General features: G+C 44.6%; 1 protein-coding gene across 1 annotated transcript in view; it reads right to left on the bottom strand.

Moving 5' to 3' along the window:
* Nucleotides 1-17,887, bottom strand: part of szt2 (SZT2 subunit of KICSTOR complex) — a 151,860-nt gene that overhangs the window by 31,169 nt on the left and 102,804 nt on the right. The window contains exons 60-66 of the mRNA XM_074636837.1: nt 16,419-16,540; nt 12,390-12,575; nt 7,192-7,447; nt 6,971-7,050; nt 3,485-3,610; nt 1,448-1,650; nt 693-789 (exon numbers count right to left, since the gene is read on the bottom strand). Of these exons, the coding sequence (XP_074492938.1) occupies nt 693-789; nt 1,448-1,650; nt 3,485-3,610; nt 6,971-7,050; nt 7,192-7,447; nt 12,390-12,575; nt 16,419-16,540 (1,070 nt within the window). The remainder of the gene's footprint in view (nt 1-692; nt 790-1,447; nt 1,651-3,484; nt 3,611-6,970; nt 7,051-7,191; nt 7,448-12,389; nt 12,576-16,418; nt 16,541-17,887) is intronic.

The raw sequence follows: 17,887 nt of genomic DNA on the forward strand, positions 1-17,887 counted from the left end.
AGTTGCCAGCCTGGCAACCACTTTTAAAAGTTAGTGTTGAGCCCTGGACCTCTAATCCGAGCCGCCTCTCACTGATGTTAGCAGTAATGAAAAGGTTACCACTACCTGACTAAAAAATCAGCATGTTTCCTGAACGCCCAGCAGCTAGTGGAGCACTGCAGTCTTTTTTCATTAATGCAACACCACACACAATGTATCACCATCAATATCGTCTTCAGAAGCACAAATCCAGTTTAGTGGGAAAAATATATGAAAATATATATAGTGAACAGCAATGTGTCAGAGCCAGTGCCTCATTTACAAACACAGATGTGCTTTATGGCCGTCACATCTGATATTTGGTGTTAGATATTCCCGCTGCAGACTGGGTACAGGTTGGTGTCTTAGATTGCATGTAGTAAAAGCATTTAACTTAACTGCTACTACTATTACTACTAATTCCAGGTTCTGAAAATATATATTCAGAAATTGATTTCAAGGTTTCAAGAAGGGAATCAATGCAAATGGTGAAAAAGGAACGAAGAGAAGAACTGTTTTTGGCAATATGGACTCAGATTTAATGAGACATTTCATATTTATAGGGGTCATTGTTACAATAGCAGCCTGGCTCAATCCCCAAGTGTGTGAGTGTGTGTGTGTGTGTGTGTGTGTGTGGAGAATAATATTTCTGATTCTCTGAGGTGAACACTAACCTTAGGGCTGTCCTCGCTCTTCTGCTTTACATAAGAAAAAGACATCCTCCCTTCCGATGACATAGAGCTCAGCATGGCAGCGCGAGCCCGGGCGATGCTGTAAGGGATGGAGGGGTGCAGGACAGGGGTCACCTAGGGTCTGGTTAAATCAGAGAAGTCTGGGCCCAAGGGATAATGGACCACCAACAGCATGTAGCTAACCCGTGAGACATAATTCAGAGAGTCACACAGTCTGAGCCTAGAAAGTGACAGGCAGGCAGGACAGCCATCTGCCCTGCATCCGCTCTGCTTACATCAGCCATGGGGCAGAAGTGCTTGGAGGTCATAGGTCAGACAAGGATCAAAACACATATGATGACTAATGGATGAATGCTGCTCACTATGGAGGAGAAGGAGACTAGGAGGATGGTAGAGAGGCAGAGATGGACTGATTCATTTTTAAGTTTCACACAAAATACGAGCAGAAATATGAGGAAGAACACCTCGTGACACCGCGTAACAGATACTATCCATTTACCAATGGAATGGTCAAGAAGTTCATATATTTTTCAAACAGCAAACCAAAAGCTTGGGCTGTTGTTTGAAAAACAGTGTACTACTAGAAAATGAATTAAATTCCATCTACTTTGTCTACTGTAATCAGGATTTGATGTGCATGGCATGTCCTGCTTTACGGTGTATAACACTGGCAAAGAGAAATAATGGTCACAAGACATTCATCAACCCAAAAAAAACAATTTTTTGCAGAAACAGACCTGCGAGCTGGAGACTGAGGTCGGACCTGGACGAGAATGAAGCCCATGCTCTGCAGGTACTGGACGTACTGCTGGAGGAAGGTGCTAGAAATCTCCAGCAGCCAGGGTTCTTCCTTCAGCCGGCTGGGCAGCATGTCAGCTGAGTCGGTGCTGTAGCTTCGGTCCCGACCTGACGCTGTGGAGTCGCTGGAGCGATGGCGTTTCTGACACACAGAACAGTGGACATCACTTAAACACACAAGACTCTTTCAAGTATGCAGACCTGATTTTGTGTACCATTGTGTAGATTAAAGGTACTGTGAGGAACTTTTGACTGGTTATGAAACAGTCTCAATGTAACACTGATTCCTCTGTTTGACCTTCATAAGCAAACGTGACCTTCAGAGAGAAGATCTGCTATTTCTATATAGTTATTCTTAATGCTTGTCGTCGGTGCCACCGGGTCCGATTCCGGCGGAATCAGACAAAATCATGCAGGTTCACCAGATACTCCTTCAGCCCAGACTCCAGCAGGGCCTCCAGCAGGGCCTCCAGCAGGGCCTCCGTAGTCGGAGCTCCGGCGGGAGGTGGAAAACTATGCGCCCGTCAGCAGCAGCTCCTCTTCCGGCCAGGAGCAGAGCTTCACCTCGCTGCTCCGTCGGTCCCCGTTGAGAGCCAACACGACTCCATGCTGCTGGAGGCCCGGGCCGTATTGCCGGGCCCGTTGGAGGGAAGGGAGGTATGGGAGAACCAGAACCAGGACTACGCGGGTTTTCTAAAGGGACTCTGGAGCTCTAAAACACTACCGCTTTTGTCCACAGGGACCGCCAAAATCAACACAAAATGAAAGTTCCTTGTAGCTTTAAGCAAACAAAATATACCTTAAACTAGGTCTAATAACCACTAGGTTACTGGGGATGTGCCGATTTATTGGCAGAAGAAGATATTCGCTTTGTTGACAGCCATCGGCCTATCGGCAAATAAGATGACTTTCAGCGTTGGCAGTGGCCGATGTTTATCAGTTGTGTTGCATCAATTTTGCGCCGGCTAAATGTTGTGTTGGTTATTTGCAGCCTGTGTCGGACAACAGGAACCAGCTGCTGATTCAGAGAAGAAGCCGCTGGCTGGACAAGACGGAGGGTGAATGTGGTTTGTTTACAAATGAAAGTGAAAGAAAAAGTCGTCCATGTGGGAGTATTACACTGTCTCAGAGAACGATCAGCGACAAGAACGTTGTTATGTTCAATGAAAAATGAATCAGTAAAACAGCGAGGCCTGAGGCTGCACCAGCAGAGCAGAGCTGTCCATCCGCTCCCCAGCGGCGTTCTGCCACTACTAGTCCACTAGTTAATCGATCCCGGATGGTGTCGTTCTCTCGGACGGATACAAAAAAAATTAAATGAAAAATGCTAAAATGGGTCGCCAAATATAGGCTGCCGTTGATATATGGGCGGCCCGCCCAAGTAAAGTCTATGTGTGAGAAACACTAAGCACTTTACATTTACACTACTCTTAATTTATGTTTCACAAAACAAATATTTTTGTTGGGCTATGTAAGTACTGACACATTCTTCTCATTGAGTAGGTAATTGTAGGCTATAGTAACTGAAAAGGCTTTTGCATAATGACAATAAATGATCATTGAATCCTTGATATGGATGGATGGATGAATTCATTAGAATGACCAGGACAAATTTGTCAGGTCCATTTTTACACAATAACCCCCTACTATTTTCCAGGGACAATGCACATTGATCAACATCACTGCAAATGTGCCGGTGTTCGCCAAGAGTCTAATTGGTCACATGTTGAATTAGCCATTAAAACAATAATAAATAATATGACCAAATATCACAAAGGGTGCTGCAACACACAGGAGGCTAAATGCACAGCTGTCTCCACTATCAATATAGTTTGTGTTGCTAGTGAATAGTGATATGTATGAAGCATGTTAATGCATGCACTTGAGTGAGTATTGAATCATAAAATCACTATCTATAGACAAAGACACAACCTCCTCTTTCTGTCACTTTCCTCTGAGTCAGGCGGCAAACATACCTTCACTGGAGGCTGAATAATCTGCTCCTCCTGGATCTGCTTGCGGAAGACGGGATCAAAGAGGAGAGGGGTGGCACAGTAGTGGACCAGCCTGGACGACTGCTTCAGAGTCTCCAAATCAGTCCCCTGTTGAGACATCCAGGTTATGATGAGATGATGACACTGGAGAGGGTGAACTTTGAGAGAAGTGGGAAGACTAGAAAAAAGTTTGGACTCAAAAATGATGTCTACAGGACCGTATATCGTAGCTCATCGTAGTCAAGACTTAGCAGTTTTCAGGGGCAGATGGATACTAAAGTGGATTAAGTACATGAGGCTTGACGTTCATGCAGTCAGATCACATCTAATATTTAATTTAGTTCATCCAGTGGCATGAAAATCCACCTAAAACCAATTTTAGGTGGGGCCCTGTTGGACCCGGGTCAGGCTCTTGGATGTGCTTGAGTTAGAGTGCTCTGTGGGTGTCTGTTGAAATATCAAATTCATAAATTTTAAGCCACCATGTAACCTCTCTTGAGATGTCACTGTGGAAGAGAGAAACCTTTTTAATTAGCCCCGATATTCCCCACTTTGGAACAAGCCAATACTAAATGATTTCCCCGAGGAATGAACTGATTGTGAACCCTTAAAGCCATAAAGTAGTGAGAGGCACCACTCCCCTAGGTTTTGTCAAGTCCAATTAGCTCCAATATCAGATAATATTAGGCTACTTTCACCGTGCAGGAATGTAATACTTCTTTCTGACTCACTGGTCAGATCCAATTTGCTGTTAGATTGTTCACATTATGTTTCTTCAATGTGTCCAATATCTAACAACATTTTGACCTTTCTAAACGAACCCATGAGCAAAAGTACGATACCACACCAGATGTCAATACCTTTGATGATCATGCATGAGTCTGTACTTCATAATCACATATGGTCCTGTCATGTACAGTAACTATAGAGGCTCATACCTGGCTTAACCCATCAAAAACATTTTAGTGTTTAGCGTTGGAATGAACCTCTGTAAAGTCAGTGGTGTGAACACAGGCTGGGCTTATCTAGGGTGACATCTGGTTGAGTCCTTTCTCAACATTGACAAACCATACATTGTTTGAAAGCACACAACAAAAAGCCTTTTTCTGAGATTCTGTGTAAACTAGGGCTGTCAAAGTTAACGCGATAATAATACGTTAACACAAATTTGTTTTAACGCCACCAATTTCTTTAACGCATTAACACAACGTGCAATTTCTTGGTTGTAGTGGGCTCAGTTTTAAAGCTAGAGTGAAGATACTGGTATCATATGAAACTAGAAGACCTGAGGAATTCATTGATACCAATTGGTACATTTTGGCAAGGAAAAACTGGCATGTCCATTCTCAAAGGGGTCCCTTGACCTCTGACCTCCAGATATGTGAATGTAAATGGGTTCTATGGGTACCCACGAGTCTCCCCTTTACAGACATGCCCACTTTATGATAATCACATGCAGTTTGGGGCAAGTCATAGTCAAGTCAGCACACTGACACACTGACAGCTGTTGTTGCCTGTTGGGCTGCAGTTTGATATGTTGTGATTTGAGCATATTGTTTTATGCTAAATGCAGTACCTGTGAGGGTTTCTGGACAATATCTGTCATTGTTTTGTGTTGTTAATTGATTTACAATAATACATACAGTATATACATGCATTTGTATAAAGCAGCATATTTGCCCACTCCCATATTGATAAGAGGATTAAACTCTTGACCCTTTAAGGTACATTTTGAACAGATAAAAAATGTGTGATTAATTTGCGACTCATTGTGATTAACTGTGAACAATCACATCATCTGATGTCTTGATAGTGAACACCAAAGTGTTATACTTTCAGAAGAAGAGTTTTCATGACTATTAATCATAAAGGATCAAGAACAGTAACAGTGTGCGAACAGTTAATTAACAGTACTTAAAGGTTTTCTCGCAATGAAGAAACTACAAATTACAATCACTGTCCGTCTGCTGAACACTTCCAGAACTGCTGCGTCCACCTTCCCTCATGAAAAGTGATAGAATAAAGTGAAACAACCTCAAATTATAATTGTACCCTAGTCAGAACCACAAATCAGAAAACAAGATATTAATGTGATCTGATCTGTTCCCGCTGCCATTAAAAAGAAACATTTACTCTGTACATGAGGAATAAAGAGCAGATGTTGTCCACTTCTCCCTACGGTGTCAGCATATCCTTCAATTATTACAGTGCTGTATTAAAGGTGCAGAGTGCAGGATTTGGCAGCATCTAGCGTTGACTTGCCAACTGAAATGATGCGAAAATGTGAAAATGCAAATGTCCCTCAATAGGGCCAGTGTTTGTCCATTCTGGGCTACTGTAGAAACATGGCGGCCGGCTCCATGAAGAGGAACCGCTCCCTATGAAGATATAAACGGCTCATTCTGAGGTAACGAAAACACAACGATTCTTATTTTCAGGTGATTATACACTAAAGAAAACATACTTATTAATATTATATTCCATTTCTACCAATAGATTCTCCTGAATGCTATACACTGTTCCTTTAAAAGTTCTCTATATGATATTCAGAGCATTAGTATGGCATCAAACAACTATAGTCTATGTAAAGATATAGAGGAATAATGTCTACCTGAGCAGAGAATGAAGTCGCTCTGCCTCTGTGTGTGATTTAGACAGAGCTCCTCTGTGCTTTGTTGACATAGCCAGGCAGTGTGTCTTATAGTGCATGTTCGTGCATGTGAGTGGCTGCCGCTCTGCACTGCGCTCATACGTCGGTTACAGCTTATAATGCCGTCCCCTCATGTAGACACTGTTAGCTCTGTCAGCACCGTTGTGTGTCCACAGGGGCGTTTTTGGATGTGAGTGGCCCAGCATTGGACGCTTGATAGACTACCAGGCCACGAGGCACCTGATTGGACGAACACTTTCACTTTGGGCTGTCTGCTCACGGCCTTCAAACCATCCAACATGGCGGCAACATGGAAATCTTTTTTCTCTTATATTCTGAAAATAGTTCACCGAAACGTTTCTGAAAACTTTTGAGGCGAGATATAAGCCATGCAGTGGCTGACTCTGCCTTCATTTTAGATTGACAACGGTTAGTTTCAAACGTTCTCAGGAGTTTCCAGAGGCAGCGAGCCGCGCTGGACGGCCTTGATTTGCATGGAGTAGCCCAGCACTCAACTTTATGCAAATGAGGAGCGGCAAACGTGATGGTCCGTCTCTCGAAACGCAACACTGCACTACCAGAATGCATTGCACGGCTGCTTAAATAGACAATGAATGGGAAAAGTGGAAATGACGGATCCTGTGGGCACGTACCATTAGCGCTGTTAGCACCGTTAGCTGCGGGCCGCCTGCTCAGCTTTCGCCATGTTGAGAGCCGTGTGTGAGGCAATAGATATGCTCTGAATTTAGCACATCTGACTTACAAACATTTTGTTATATCTACATGAGGCTCTCAGAACTGTGACGTGGGCTACTTACGGAGATGGGCATGTTGGACTGTGCGGACCTCTGCTGCCAAGTCACAAACAGGTTCTCTATCTTCATCTGTTTCTCCAGTTCTGTCAGCACAAAGACAAAACCATTACCCTTCCTGTCCAGTGTGGAGCTTGATGGGCTCATTGGACAAAAATGATATAATTATTATCATTATTATTATTATTATTATTATTAGTAGTGGTAGTAGTAGTAGCAGTATTAACCTCTCCGCTCAGCAGCTTTGATCTCCAAGAGCTGGCCGCCATGTCGGGCCACCACATCCCCCTCCATCAAGGGTCGGATGGTGCACACGTCCCTCAGAGCCTCGTCAAAGGGAAGCAGCTCAGAGGGGAAGTGGAGCGGAGCAAGACTTCGGCCAGAGCTACCTAGCCTGCCCTGCTCTTTACTGGGCAAAGGAGGAACTGCGCTACGCAGCAACGCATCAGGCTCCATGGAGGGGCTCAGGAATGGGTTGGGATCCTGGAAGAGACAGATGGGACATCAATTGAATGGTTTGACAATGAATGCAGAACAAAAAGACAGCAAAGACAGACTAAAGAAGCATCAGAAGCAGAGAGGATAGGTACTTTCAAATAATAATGCTCACTGTTAGAGTGAAAGCATCATCCAACAAGTCTCATAAGGAATATTTAAGTTAATGACATCTTCATCCCACTGAAAACTTACAGTAGGGGGAATTAATGTCTGCATGGTCAGCTTCAACACTCGGATGCTAGAATAGATTCACTGTTGATGGGTATTATTATTATTATTGGATACATCCACTCCCAGAGCGTTGTTGGTGTGCCCTGGTTGCTGTTGAGAGGAACTTTTGGGCGAGTTAGTTCAGCGGAGCAGCTCAGGGTCCAGATGCCCCAGTGTGGCAGAGCTGGCTGCACTATGCCTACAGGCTGGAGGCTCTAACTGGGCACTGGTGCTCCCTCTGCTTCTCATCAGGACCATGACAGATGAAGCTCTGTTCAGGCAAATTTTCTGCTGCTCTGACTCTGCCTTCTGTCCGGACTCATTAGTAATGCAGCGATGAAGAGCGGGGCCATCGGAGGGAAAGGAAAAGTTTGGTTCTTTCTATTCTTTGAGCTTGTTTTGTAATTGCCCGTAGGGGGAAGGCTAAAAGGGCATTTGGTGTCGTCTTTGCTGTAAAATGCTGCTCTAATAAATCTCTACTGCAGCCTGATCCACACAACAACGAAGGAACAACACTGAACATGACATTTTCCTGTAGTTTTTAACCTTTCTTAATATTAACTCAACTGCCTGCGTTGCAGTCTTTGTGTCAATGTCACCATGGCCAGATTGACCTGCTGGGGGGGGCCTGGGGCCAAAATGAGCTGCTGTGCCCTATTAACCTATCCACCCACTCTGTGCATCCTCCATGCTATTCCTAAGCTGGAACAGTAGCTGGCCAAAGGTTTTCTGTGTGGAGATTGATTAAACACAGATTCCTTCAGGAATAAGAATCCCTCGTCCCTTTTGCACTTTGCGCTGCTGCACATACATGAACCACAACAGCAGGTGCACTTCGAGATGCTGAAACAGTTTGTGTGCCTAGATCTCCCACTTGATCATTACATATCAGTTGATATTGCGCACGTTATCAAATTACTGCCAACCACGTGACACACATTGGGCCTCGTGCAGCAATATTCTCTTAAAATTCTCTCATATCTTCTCTTAATTTTCCATCCAAATCTGCTCTTACCCAGGTGTGCTGAATGATGAAACCCACTGGATCATATATTGAAGGCATGTGGCCGATTGCTTATTATTAACATAGGTAACGCCCCCTGAACACTGTATACAGTAAGGGCAGTTATTAACATAGACAACGCCCCCTAAACACTGTATACAGTAAGGGCAGTTATTAACATAGGCAACGCCCCCTAAACACTGTATACAGTAAGGGCAGTTATTAACATAGACAACGCCCCCTAAACACTGTATACAGTAAGGGCAGTTATTAACAAAGGCAATGCCACCTAAACTAGGGTGACCTTATTTTCAAACCCCCAAACCGGAACACTGTACGTTGATCCATGCGCATTAAATGGCTTTTTTAGAAACAATGGCAGCCTAGTACTGCTTGAGATGAGGCAAGGAGGGTGAAAAGAGGACATGTCACGCATCATCATTGTGTCATATCTTTGGGGGACAACACATGCGCAGTAAAATCTGGTCTGCACTCGCCGAAATTGAGCCAATAGCAACGCACGACTGCAGCTCCAGTTACACCACGCGTGTCATACCCCGTAGCTCAAGACGGGCGTCCCGGCCTCTTTCAATAAGCCTGTAGATGAGGGAAACCGGCAGCCCGGTGGCCTCGTATTTGGCATGGTAGTTAAAGGTGTAGAGTGTTGGATTTGGTGGCTTCCAGTGGTGAGGTTGCAGATTGCAAACAACTGAAATTCTCCCGTGTACCAAGCGTGTAGGAGAAATACAGCGGCTGATGCAAAAATGTAAAAACGCGAATGAACCAAACTAGAGGCAGTGTTTGGTTTGTCCGTTGTGGGATACTGTGGAAGCATGGCGGTCTCCGTGAAGAGGACCCGTTCTGTATCTAGATATAACCGGATAATTTTAAGGCAATACAAACACAATGATTAATATTTTCAGGTGATTATATACACGCATGTATATACACGCATGCTACACACGGCTCCTTTAAAAATGATGGGAAAAACATTGCTATTTTACGTCAACAGCAGTTGTTGGGGAGGGGGGGGGGGGGGACACTCATGAGCTTTCTCTACCCACATTTTCTCAACCTGTTCCAAGACTGGACGCAGCAACCTTTTAGTCACCCAATTATCAATATATCTTTAGCCTACTGTCACAATCCAAATGTCCCCCCCAAAAAAGTGCTTCATTGCAAAATCTTAATACGCAAGTGCTCCCATGGTCTTTCACACTGCGTCAGGCTCTCCAGCTTCTGACCAGCGGCTGTGGAAATGAAAATCAGTGGGCTCGAAGTTGAAAATGTCTTTCTGCACCACTGTCCTCTTCCTCACCAGTGGGAACAGTGAGGTTGATATGACAGCTGACTCCTGAGGAGAGCAGGAGTAGGAGTGTGAAGGAAGACGGGTGGTTAAATATGCTGAGCAAACAGTTTTGTCACTGGAAGCACAATTTAAAAAAAAAAGCTACAGACTCTGAAAACTTCCCTATTCAGACCTCTCTATGCCAAAGCTGATTGTAAATAATCCAAGAGGATAAATGGAAACTGACAAGGTCTAAATTGCATTGAGGTAGTTAAGTGTTTCATTTTGAAAAAACAAGGCTGTGTATGTGACAGGGTTGTATTTCCAGGATATGATCAATAGGAAATACAGAGGGGTAAGAATCAAGAAGAATAAAAATGCTTAGTCACATGGCTGAGAAATCTTGTTTTGGTTTGGGCTGCCGAGTCCATCAGTCGCATATTGATCTGCAGCTCCATATTTAATACAGGAGGTCCAGCAGTTTTGCTGAGATACTCAAAAAGAAAAGAAGCCTGAATAAAGCAGCAACAGGGTACAGGAGCATGGGAGAGAAGGTAGCGTTTCTACTGGATGGCAACTGGAACACTGGTTTCACCTGGAATTGATTACATTTTAATTCAAACATTCACTTCAATTTACTAATAACTCGCCATCCAGTTTAAGTTAATAGTTTCAATAAGGGTTGTCGATCCATTCAAATATTCAATCGCAATCGAAATTTGATTGTCCGTGATTAATCACGATTAATCGTAAATTAATCACACATTTTTAATCTGTTCAAAATGTACCTTAAAGGTGATTTTTGAGTATTTAATATTTAAATATTTAAAAGGGACTGTTTGTAACTTCTTACACGTATAAATCATTGCTGGTCGGTGTCCCATGCACTCTCGCTTGTGGCTACGCTGTTCAGACTCAGACTCCAACACAAACTACACGGAAGCACCAAAACCTCTTGGTTGTATCTAGTGAAGCTTCACTAGAGACTGTTGCTTTGGTCTCCAGGACCGGAGTCTCTGCTCCTCTGCCTGCCTTCACTCACACACCGCGCTCGTTACTCGCTCAGCTCACTCCACCTCTCACGTGCATGCGCGCACACTCCACACTGCAGAAGAGTTAGTTTAGCTCTGAGAATATCTAGTGAATGTACAGTGGACGTTTGTGCAGAAATAACTGCTGCAGCTCCTCCAGACCAACAGAGGTTTCCCGTATCTTGTGAAGTGACGGGGCTCCACAGAGAGAAATGTTATCGTCTCCGACCAAAACTAGAGTCCCTTAAATAATAATTTTATAAAAAATGTTTTTACCATATTCACCTGTAGTTTCTTGCAAAATGTATGGCATTTTACGATCCATATCTTTAAAGGCCGTTTGAGGTTTTTTTCTCAGACGCCAGAAATCTCCACTTCAGTAGCACTTTCATACATCAGACTTTCCAGTTTCATTCCTATCCATTTTTATGAGGTTTTTAAAGAGGGGTTTGTCCATAAATCACCTCATATGTAGCCTGATTTATGGCTGTTGACAGTATTTTCAGATTTATGGATTTATTTTTGATAAGATAATGCCACATTTGCATATTTAAGCAGAATTTTTCAGAAATCTTGTAATACAAAAAATAATTGTCTAAATGTAAGCAATCAACTTGGGAAGTTTGACCTATTAGTTACATTTTTGACCCTATTCACCAATCATGGTACAAGTAGAAACAACATGATTGCAGGTACACTAGATCATTCTGAGTGTAGAAACATGATGAATACCATGAGAAGCACATGTCAAACAGGCTGCTAGTACACAGGTAGTGACATCATCACTTGCCACCGGGATTCCTCCCCAGGATACAACAGCTGTATGAAATGTGCCCTGGAACCTGCTACCTTCTGCAACAGTGTGAATCCAGATGCCACCCTTACAGGCTGATTCCACCTGAACTAGCAGCCCACTCTCCTCAGCAGCTCCCAACCCCCCATCGTATGCAGGCACACTGACTGGCAGTTTGAAACAGGAGGCATTACAGAGGCTTTTTAGTGACATATTTAAAAGTGTGTCAGCATGTCTGTAAAAGCAGTCTAATGTGCTGTACGTGAGGTAGCGAATGTTGACGGAGGTCATTTTGATTTCATCCTAAAAGTCCTGTTAAGATCTGTGTGTCTCATTTTATTTTTCTGTTGACAGAACAAGTAGTAAATGGCTGCCTTGAGTTAGAACTTGTAAAAACATTAAAACTTTACTCCTAATCCTGATGTGTTCCAGCGCCTCAAAAAACTTTAAATTCCTTCCATTCTAAAAACTGGAGCAATTTCCACTGCACTTTATTTCAAAGAAAGATACAGCATTAGAAATGTAGCTGATGTAAAGAGAGATTGCCAATTTCTTTTTCTGCTGTCAACGCTTCACCTTAGGAGCTGAGTCAGTGTCTTTACCTGCTTGGAGTCCATTTCGTGGATGGGTGCATCGGAGAAGCAGTAGTGGTGGAAGAGGCCCATCTTCTGGTTGAGCAGGCAGTGAACGACATGAGCCCTCGCATTCTGCCACTTCACGAGGCGGACCAGTTCACGATTCAGAGAGGCGCCCAGGTCCACAGACCAGTTATAGCTGTACAGCGTCACCTAAAGCAGTGAGGGTTACAATATGACACATGACAAGTCAAACACACACACATACGATGCTTGCACTTACACAAGTTGTGGCATGTAAACACCAGAGCAGTGAAGGCATCACACACGTGTATGTATCATGTTATGGTTGCACCTCTCTAGCTGTTAAAAGGTGCAATGTGTAAGATGTAGCTACATGCTCCAATCAAGTAGGGGTCAGCATTTCACCTGTACTACTGGGTCCATATGATCTCAATTTACAGTCCTCGGTAAACAACACTGCTATCTTATAATCTTTACGTATGGCGTCGGCCTATAGTTTACATTAGCCATCTGTATGATTACTGTGCCACTAACCGGGTCTGTGCGCTCCGTGTACGCTTCTTCAACAACTGGTACTTTTGCCGGGAGACAGACCTTCAGTTAGCGGAGCTGTAGAAACACAAATTCAGCCAGTGCAAACCCCAGCATCGGGGTCTGATCCAGTGGGACCGCCCCGACTCTCCACCGGATCAGCAAACTTTCTGTTGCTGCCGTTACACAGGTTAGACCCAGCGTCACCAGCCCGCTGTGAATACCGCCGCTGGGGTTTGAGCTGCTTGAATCCAAGTTACTAAAGCTAACCGCTAACTGAACTCCCGGAGCTGCCGCCCACTAGTCTCCTGGTGGCGGGGGGGACGAAACGAAAACATAGTGTATAGAAGAAAAGAGGCAAAACTTTTGACAACAGCTGCTAGAAGGCACTGCGGTTGCGCTGCCGCCATTTTGGTCTAAAAACGCCAACGAGTCCATAGCCATGAATGTATGAAGAGACGTCTGTAAATCAGGGGATGATTTTTTTTTTAGGTAAATCATCTTCCCAGTATGAACACTTAAATAACCCTCATTTAAATCATTACGTCCTAAAAGTTGTAAAATGAACTAACAGCTGAATCCAGAGATTGGACTCTCTTCTACATCCGTGGTCTATTGGACCTTCTTCTACATCCATGGTCTGTTGTCTATTGGACCCTCTTCTACATCCATGGTCTGTGGTCTACTGGACCCTCTTCTACATCCATGGTCCTTGGTTTATTGGACCCTCTTCTACATCCATGGTCTGTTGTCTATTGGACCCTCTTCTACATCCATGGTCTGTGGTCTACTGGACCCTCTTCTACATCCATGGTCTGTTGTCTATTGGACCCTCTTCTACATCCATGGTCTGTGGTCTACTGGACCCTCTTCTACATCCATGGTCCTTGGTCTATTGGACCCTCTTCTACATCCATGGTCTGTTGTCTATTGGACCCTCTTCTACATCCATGGTCTGTGGTCTACTGGACCCTCTTCTACATCCATGGTCTGTGGTCTACTGGACCCTCTTCTACATCCATGGTCCTTGGTCTATTGGACCTTCTTCTACATCCATGGTCTGTTGTCTATTGGACCCTCTTCTACATCCATGGTCCTTGATCTATTGGACCTTCTTCTACATCCATGGCCTGTGGTCTACTAGACCCTCTTCTACATCCATGGTCCTTGGTCTATTGGACCTTCTTCTACATCCATGGTCTGTTGTCTATTGGACCCTCTTCTACATCCATGGTCTGTGGTCTATTGGACCCTCTTCTACATCCATGGTCTGTGGTCTATTGGACCTTCTTCTACATCCATGGTCTGTGGTCTATTGGACCCTCTTCTACATCCATGGTCCTTGGTTTATTGGACCCTCTTCTACATCCATGGTCTGTTGTCTATTGGACCCTCTTCTACATCCATGGTCTGTGGTCTACTGGACCCTCTTCTACATCCATGGTCTGTTGTCTATTGGACCCTCTTCTACATCCATGGTCTGTGGTCTACTGGACCCTCTTCTACATCCATGGTCCTTGGTCTATTGGACCCTCTTCTACATCCATGGTCTGTTGTCTATTGGACCCTCTTCTACATCCATGGTCTGTGGTCTACTGGACCCTCTTCTACATCCATGGTCTGTTGTCTATTGGACCCTCTTCTACATCCATGGTCTGTGGTCTACTGGACCCTCTTCTACATCCATGGTCCTTGGTCTATTGGACCCTCTTCTACATCCATGGTCTGTTGTCTATTGGACCCTCTTCTACATCCATGGTCTGTGGTCTACTGGACCCTCTTCTACATCCATGGTCTGTGGTCTACTGGACCCTCTTCTACATCCATGGTCCTTGGTCTATTGGACCTTCTTCTACATCCATGGTCTGTTGTCTATTGGACCCTCTTCTACATCCATGGTCCTTGATCTATTGGACCTTCTTCTACATCCATGGCCTGTGGTCTACTAGACCCTCTTCTACATCCATGGTCCTTGGTCTATTGGACCTTCTTCTACATCCATGGTCTGTTGTCTATTGGACCCTCTTCTACATCCATGGCCCTTGGTCTATTGGACCCTCTTCTACATCCATGGTCTGTTGTCTATTGGACCCTCTTCTACATCCATGGTCTGTGGTCTACTAGACCTTCTTCTACATCCATGGTCTGTTGTCTATTGGACCCTCTTCTACATCCATGGCCTGTGGTCTACTGGACCCTCTTCTACATCCATGGTCCTTGGTCTATTAGGACCCTCTTCTACATCCATGGTCTGTGGTCTACTGGACCCTCTTCTACATCCATGGTCCTTGGTCTATTGGACCCTCTTCTACATCCATGGTCTGTTGTCTATTGGACCCTCTTCTACATCCATGGTCTGTGGTCTATTGGACCCTCTTCTACATCCATGGTCTGTGGTCTATTGGACCCTCTTCTACATCCATGGACTGTGGTCTGTTGGACCCTCTTCTACATCCATGGTCTGTGGTCTATTGGACCCTCTTCTACATCCATGGTCTGTGGTCTACTGGACCCTCTTCTACATCCACGGTCTGTGGTCTATTGGACCTTCTTCTACATCCATGGTCTGTGGTCTATTGGACCCTCTTCTACATCCATGGTCTGTGGTCTATTGGACCCTCTTCTACATCCATGGTCTGTGGTCTATTGGACCCTCTTCTACATCCATGGTCTGTGGTCTATTGGACCCTCTTCTACATCCATGGTCTGTGGTCTACTGGACCCTCTTCTACATCCATGGTCTGTGGTCTGTTGGACTCCATTTTGGATCCTTGACATGAACAAGTTTGAGATTTCTCTCAAAATCCATTTATGTCCATTGCTCACTTTATATTCCTCTGGGAAGCAAAAAAGTCTAATAATTAAATAAGTGAGTAAGTAAATAGTGTGCATATTCATAATATTGTCATTGTTCAACACAGGACTTTTCGGTAACAACATTAAATATATGACAATAGAAGAGAAATTATTTAGTTTTACTTTTGTACAACACTTTGTAGGCGGACGATTTACTGACGTTCGGTAATCGCTTTCAGTCCAAAATGGCGGAGGCCTAGCTCTGCTGCTTCAATTCTGGCCAGATCTTACATATTACACCTTTAAAGCTCAGGTAAGACAAGTTGTCAGAGTGTGAAAACTGTCCCCATTTAATAACTGATTCACACAAAAAAAAAATATTATGAATTAGTCAGTGCCATTAACCCCCCCCCCCCTGCTGCTCTGCTTCTGGTGGTCCACAGTTGGAGTCAAAGAAAGAAATCTCATAGACAGATGTGTGTGTCAAAACCTGTACAAATAATGATCTGCATGTCAACAGCAGATGCAGACTTTTTTTGATGAAGCAGCCGTTAAATGGACAAGAGGACCAGGGAGGGACATTTAACACTGTAATTGAGTGGTCAGAGATGTATTCACAGCTGAAACAATCAGGAGCTTTTGTATTTGGAAGAACTCTGTCTTGTTCTCTTGGCCTGAGGGACATTCACATATGCCTATAGTCACCTTTTTGTCCAGGATGCAGATGAAGAGGAACCTCTGGCGGGGAGCCAGTCCTGCCCCGGCCTGGCTCGGACTGAACCAATCGCTCTGCTCCAGAGCCTCGAAGCGCTGGAAGCCCTTATGAGCTGGGCAGAGGAGAGAGAAACATGAATATGAATCACAGCCAGACAGAACGCCGACTCTTTACTGACTGTCAGGACATTCCTTCATCTGTTCTTAACCAAACTGTTGGATTACAGTCAATGGACGGCACCGTACCATGACTTTGCGATCAGCTTTTCACATGTCATTAATTTTCATTGGCACATTAACTGGGGAACTGCTCTGTGGGTCTTTATCAGCCCAGAAGCCAAATGCACTGAATTACTCCGAGGTTTGGCTAACAAATGAGTGAAAGCTTTACCGATTAGAGCAAACAGTAATGCTGGCGTGGAAATTCCAGTCTTTTGTAGAAGGAAAAATGCGCTGAACATTATCAGTGGGAGAGAAAACACATGGAGTGTTTATTCTCTGCATTCCACAATACTGTAACATTTTAGGGATATTGTTCAATTTCCAGTATCTATATACACCGATCAGTCATAACATTAGGACAGCATGGGCACCCTGACCGGTCCCCATACGCAACAAACTGCTCCTCACTGTGTGTTCTGACACCTTTCTATCAGAACCAGCATTAACTTTTTCAGCAGTTTGAGCTCCAGTAGCTCTTCTATTGGATCTGACAACAAGGGCCAGCCTTCACTCCCCACGTGCATCAATGAGCCTCGGGTCTGACCCTGTCCTCCCGACCGCAGCCGGAGGAAACAGGGGAGACACTGCAGTTTTGGTCGGAGACGATAACGTTTCTCTCTGCGGAGCCCCGTCACTTCACAAGACACGGGAAACCTCTGTTGGTCTGGAGGAGCTGCAGCAGTTATTTCTGCACAAACGTCCACTAGATATTCTCAGAGCTACTAACTCTTCTGCAGTGTGGAGTGTGCGGGCATGCACGTGAGAGTGGAGTGAAAGCGCAAGAACGAGTGCGGTGTGTGAATGAAGGCAAGCAGAGGAGCAGAGTACAGCAGAGACTACGGCCCTGGAGACCAAAGCTACGGTCTCCCCAACGTCCTCTGACCGCGGCCAACACTGTTTAACCGACGGGCTTCACTAGATAGAACTTTGCGGTTTTGGTGCTTCCATGTAGTTTGTGTTGGAATCTGAGTCTGAACAGCGTAGCCACACGCGAGCGCGCATGGGACACCGACCAGCAATTATTCATACGTGTAAGAAGTGACAAACAGTCCCTTTAATGAGCAAAAGCTGCGTGCGCTGAAGTTTGTTATTTTATCAGGCGAGAGCGTCGGTCAGTGGGTGGGGAGGTACATACCACATAAACCTCTCTAATATCTCCCACCCTTTGTCCACTTGACTGTGCTTTGTGCCTCGCACCTTGATTCACAAAAATAGGGCTCATTGTCTTTGTTTTATGT

This window comes from Sebastes fasciatus, chromosome 5, assembly GCF_043250625.1.
Source record: "Sebastes fasciatus isolate fSebFas1 chromosome 5, fSebFas1.pri, whole genome shotgun sequence".
Classification (NCBI taxonomy): Eukaryota; Metazoa; Chordata; class Actinopteri; order Perciformes; family Sebastidae; genus Sebastes; species Sebastes fasciatus.